This window comes from Nanorana parkeri, unplaced genomic scaffold (genome assembly GCF_000935625.1).
Source record: "Nanorana parkeri isolate BGI_ZX_2015 unplaced genomic scaffold, ASM93562v1 scaffold570, whole genome shotgun sequence".
Lineage (NCBI taxonomy): Eukaryota > Metazoa > Chordata > Amphibia > Anura > Dicroglossidae > Nanorana > Nanorana parkeri.
This window is the reverse complement of record NW_017306838.1, coordinates 158,208-163,194: the sequence shown is the minus strand read 5'-3', so window position 1 is coordinate 163,194 and position 4,987 is coordinate 158,208. Positions and strand designations below refer to the sequence as shown.

At 41.0% G+C, this 4,987-nt stretch overlaps 1 protein-coding gene across 1 annotated transcript in view; it reads right to left on the bottom strand.

Moving 5' to 3' along the window:
* DNAH3 (dynein axonemal heavy chain 3) overlaps positions 1-4,987 on the bottom strand; it is a 239,155-nt gene that overhangs the window by 227,876 nt on the left and 6,292 nt on the right. The window contains 1 exon segment of the mRNA XM_018562281.1: positions 257-479. Within this exon segment, the coding sequence (XP_018417783.1) occupies positions 257-479 (223 nt within the window).

Sequence of the window (4,987 nt, the reverse complement as noted above, 5' to 3'; positions counted from 1 at the left end):
TCGGCTCGACTGAGACGGGCTATAGGGAATAGTCCCTACAGCAGCCCTTCGGTTCTACTGAACCAAAGGGGTCCTGGGGACGAAGCTAGCCGAAGGATCAGCCGAAGCTACGGCTAGATCCTTCGGCAGCTTTGTGAATAGACCCCATAATATACACAGCTTGAAACAGACTCTTTGTAATATACTGTGTATTGCTACTTGTGATCAGTATTTGTGGAGTTTATATAATGCTGTATTACTATCAACAAAAGGATACAGTTTGAGGTTTTGCGCCTGAGAGAAATTTTGGCTGTGCCTGGTCTTGGAGAGGGCACCTTTTTGTATATTTCCCTAAGCGTTAGGTCACGTGCTGTGGGTGAGTAGTTGTTTGCAATGGAATTGCTGGGGTTACGGTGAAAACGCTGCTCTTTGAAAGGGGCTGCCAAAGTCCACGACTGGCTTTGCATCAGTGGAGGGTAGATACTGTGCTTGAGGATCAACTGCAAAAGAACAGATAACAAATTATTTTATTTTTTTCAATTTTATGTAATAATCTTGGATATCAGTACAAATGTTAAACATTTCTATGCTACAGAATCACAGTAGGAGGACTGACATGCAACATAAAACTGAGATTCCAAGGCTTAAAGAAGTAAAAGTCCAAAGTAGGATATCTAGTATGGAGATATAATTATTGGAGTTTTAGAAAGGCATAAGTGCCCATGATTTAAACCATAAGCATCTATCTATAACCAAAATATAAAAGGCAGACTGACCCTTTAAGCATACTAAATTGCACTCATAATTTGGAAGCAAGGAAGCATTCAGTTTTTACATATGTTTAGCACTTTGATGATTTGCTATGCACAATACAGACAGTTCTTCAAATGTATAGATCAATTAAACATATCTTGGTTATACTGCATTTATAACTGATTTTTATAAACTTTGTAATTTTTTTAATATTTCTTTTTATTTATTAATTAATTTTTTGTTAAATATTTTTATTTTTTACTTTACTTTTAAGGGCTTTGGGGAAATATTAGAGTCCCCCATCTCATTTTCTGTATCCCCTGTTATCAGTGAACAGGAATCCTCTATACTGAGTGTTCCTGTTCATTGATAACTTGAGAACAGAGTATGTTAACTATAACTACAATTATGAATGAACAGAAGGCGATGTAGATCACTTCCCATTCATTCATAATTAGGGATATAGTCAACATACCATATCCTCAATTATCTACAAACACTCAGCAATCACTGTGTTTGCTCTCGCTCTCCTCTCTGACACGCTGTCACAGGAGGCTGAGCGAGCGGTGCAGGGAGGAGAGCTCAGCCTCCAGTGACAGCGCGGGCTGTCTCCGGCCCCACACCGCTCTGCCGGACTGTGATAGGCGGCTGAGCGGTGTGGGAGGAGAGGCACCGGCCGCTCACAGCGCTCTCCTCCCGCAGCGCTCGGCCGGCTGTCACTTTCTCTCCTCCCCCCGGGATACAGAGCAGGGCCCAGCGGGGAGGAAAGAAACCTGGGGTGCGCCTATGTATAGGCAGGAAAATTGCACTTTTGCCATTTAGCCAAAAGTGCCATTTTCGGCGGCTGATATATCGGTGCATCCCTACTGAAAACCTATCCAAAACTGACATTACAGTGTATCCTAATATTCGGTTATGAATTACTTTCCCTTTAAATGATGATTTAACAGTCTAATGTAAATGTGAAGCAGTTATTGTACGTTGATGTGAAAAGTTGAAGAGGACTGAACTGTCAAAGCTGTGCCCAGACAAGCAGAGGGCAAAGCACTAGTTGCCATAATGGATTGTAGGCTCCCTGCACCTAATCTTTTTCCCATTACTGACTTACCATACCCTGTTCTGTGATATTTGTTTAACAGATCAGAAGCGATCAGCACAATTCCGCCACAATTTATTTATTTGGTATAGTAAAAGCAGTCGAGAGCTCACTAAATCAATCGAATGGAGGGTCTTTGGTCTGTGACTTTTATCCAATTTATCAGTATTGTTGCATTAAATAAAGGACTGAATGATCATATTGATACATACAGTATGTGATCACCATTAGAACACACATTGCAGACATACAGCTTAATACAGATATACAGGCTTAAGGTGCAGGAAGTGCACAGATATTTTTCAGGAAGAAATCTAGATAAAAAGTAAATCTTTCAGGGTAATGATTGGGCACAATCAACATTTGTTAGGTGTTCCCTATACCAACAAATTATTAGTGTACTGAGCTATAAATACATATGAAGAGACTATTGATCAAAATAGTACAGTCTTTTAACCTCTAAAAAAAAGATCTGAAAGAAGTACAACGTGGTTTCTTTTTCACTTTGATTAAATCTCACCCATTGCTCATACTGTCCTTTAGAGACTAATTTGGAGATAAGTCGCTTTAAACTCCTTCAGTGTAGATCACCTAAGGCTACAACTATAGAACAGTTATTCTGGGGCATCAATAAAGTGATTTCTTTTTGTTATTATTAAAGGTAATCGTTTCCGGATTGTGACACATCTCTGAGCAAAAAAAAAAAAATCCTAAAAATGAGGCTCCACAAAGTTTCAGGTATACCATTATTCTGGTGTGAAAAGCCAAAGAAAGAGAAAGATGCTTTGATTAGCTAAAACACAGAACAAAATGCCAGTTTATTGTTACTCTGGTCCAGAGTGTTTGGAGGTAAACACTACAGCATATTCTTGTTTTATGTGTCTTTTAGATGAAATCTAAATGCAAATTTAAGAATTGATATATAAATGTAGGATTCAGGGATGTTACCAGGGCCGCCATTAGAAATTTTGGGGCCCCCTACACCCTACCTGACAGGGCGCCCCTCCTGGCTAAGTAGTGCACAGTGAGATGCTGCATCATGCTCTAATATACAGGAGGAATAGAGCAGAGGTTCTCGCCCTTAGTGAGACCAAGGCCCAGTAGTTTTCTTCCAACATCTCCCTTAACCCCTTCATGACTGAGCTTGTTTTTAGTTTCTGTTCGTTTTTGACTGAAGCACTTTTGACATTTTTGCGGTGTGATTCTTCCACGTCAGTAATATACATTCTTAAAAAGGGCACCCACACATATTATATATTGTTTTTTAGAGGACAGATAGGGCTATATATTTATATCACATATGTGTACCTAACGCATCACTAAGGACAAATAAAACATAAAAAAAAAGAGGAAAACACTTTTTACCCAGTTTTGATTTGTAGTTTTTACAAAAACAGCACAGCTAAAAAAAAAATTCAATAAATACATTCATTTATTTGTCCTTTATTTGGAAAAACCTCACATGCCTAGGATTTTAGAAATGTTTCTGTACTACTCGGCCTAAAACTAAAAGCTAACATTTAAATTTTTTCTCTAAAAGCTAAAGCTGAAAGTGGTCACCTGGCATACAATGTCACTAAGGGGTCTATTCACTAAGCTGCCGTAGGCCGCCGAGTGAAAGACCGACCTGAAGTGAAGTGAGCCGAACGCTGTTCGGCTATTCACTTCAGGCTGATACGGCTTATTTCAGCCGTATATCGACCTAAGCTAGCCGAAGGATCGGCCGAAGCTACGGGTAGATCCTTCGGCTGCTTCGTGAATAGACCTATAAGGGTCACACTTTGTGACAGCGATATACTTTGAACATCACTGTCATGAGGGGGTTAAAAAAAATTAACCCCTTAGGGTGAAAACCTTTAGGGGAGAAGCCTGTCCATCAATTGGTTACTATGGCAAGTGGGCAGTACCATCCTTCTTCACTGCTGACTTAATGGGGACCGGTACAAGAGTGCTGGCTGTAGCCCCCTGACAGCGGCCCTGGGTGTTGTTAGTGTTGTGAAAGACCTGGGGCGTCCCTGGGCACAAAAAAAAATGATGTGGTGGGCATAGCGTGCTGTTTGCGAATGCTAGTTGTGGCCACACTGTGCTGACAGTAGGAGGGGCTAAAAGAGGCATAACTAAAAACACAGCTTGTGCATATTTGCTGAATACACAGCACACATGCCAAAGTCCTTGCACCTACAAAAATTGCTTTAAATACTATTTCACAAGTGAGAGTCTCACAGTCCCATATAAGCCATAGTACAATCATTTTTATAGGATTTGTTTGTCCAGTCAAAACTTTTTTTTTCTCTTAATTTAGGATATAGCAGGGCAGGTTTAGAATCCCTGCCAGAATTTAAATCCGGGGCTCCATTAAAGACTTACCCTTACTCTCCTCTACTGCTGATAGCATTTTACAAGGCAGAAAGTGAGAGAAACAGCAACACAGACAGAAATATTTTTTTTTTACTTTCTTTTTTTAGTAGAGATGGGGAAGGTTAAACCCCCTGTCAGATTTTTATACCAGTTTGTGTCCCTGTTGCAGATTTGTCTTCTGTGCCCTACTGTGTCTGTCCGCGTGCACGCTGCCAGCTGCGTGCATTGACTTACACTGTGTCTCTCCTCTTCTCCTGGCCCAAGATCTCTACTGCGCATGCGCTGCCCCATGATCCTTCATGGCCGCTTGAGAATCTTCAGATCTTCAGACGGGAGCGAGCGGCAGAGGCACAGGTAAGTAATTACCTTTTTGGTAACTTTTTTATATTTTTTATGCATGCAGAAAATCAAAGAAGCTAACACTTTGTCTAAGCCTATGTTTAAAGCTGAACTTCAGGCATGTAAATGAATGCGTATTAGTGTACTTGCATGTAAAATATACCTTATTTTCGAGGCTGTTTTTGTTCTCTCCTATACTTGTAATAAAGGAAAATGCAGGGCTGGAAATTGCAGCGAGGCACACCCTGTTATCGCAACCAGTCACTTCAACATGCTACCTCTATAAATTTTTTTGCAGGCAGTGTGACATCAGCGCTATCTAAACTAGGGGGGCCCTGCCAGAGCTATAGTCATCTTACTCTGCCTCCTGCTCCAAAGCCGAGCTTTCTCCGTCACTGAAAAGGAGTGCGACACTGACTGACACTGGGGGGGAGGCGAGGGGCACTGACGCTATGGGGGGGA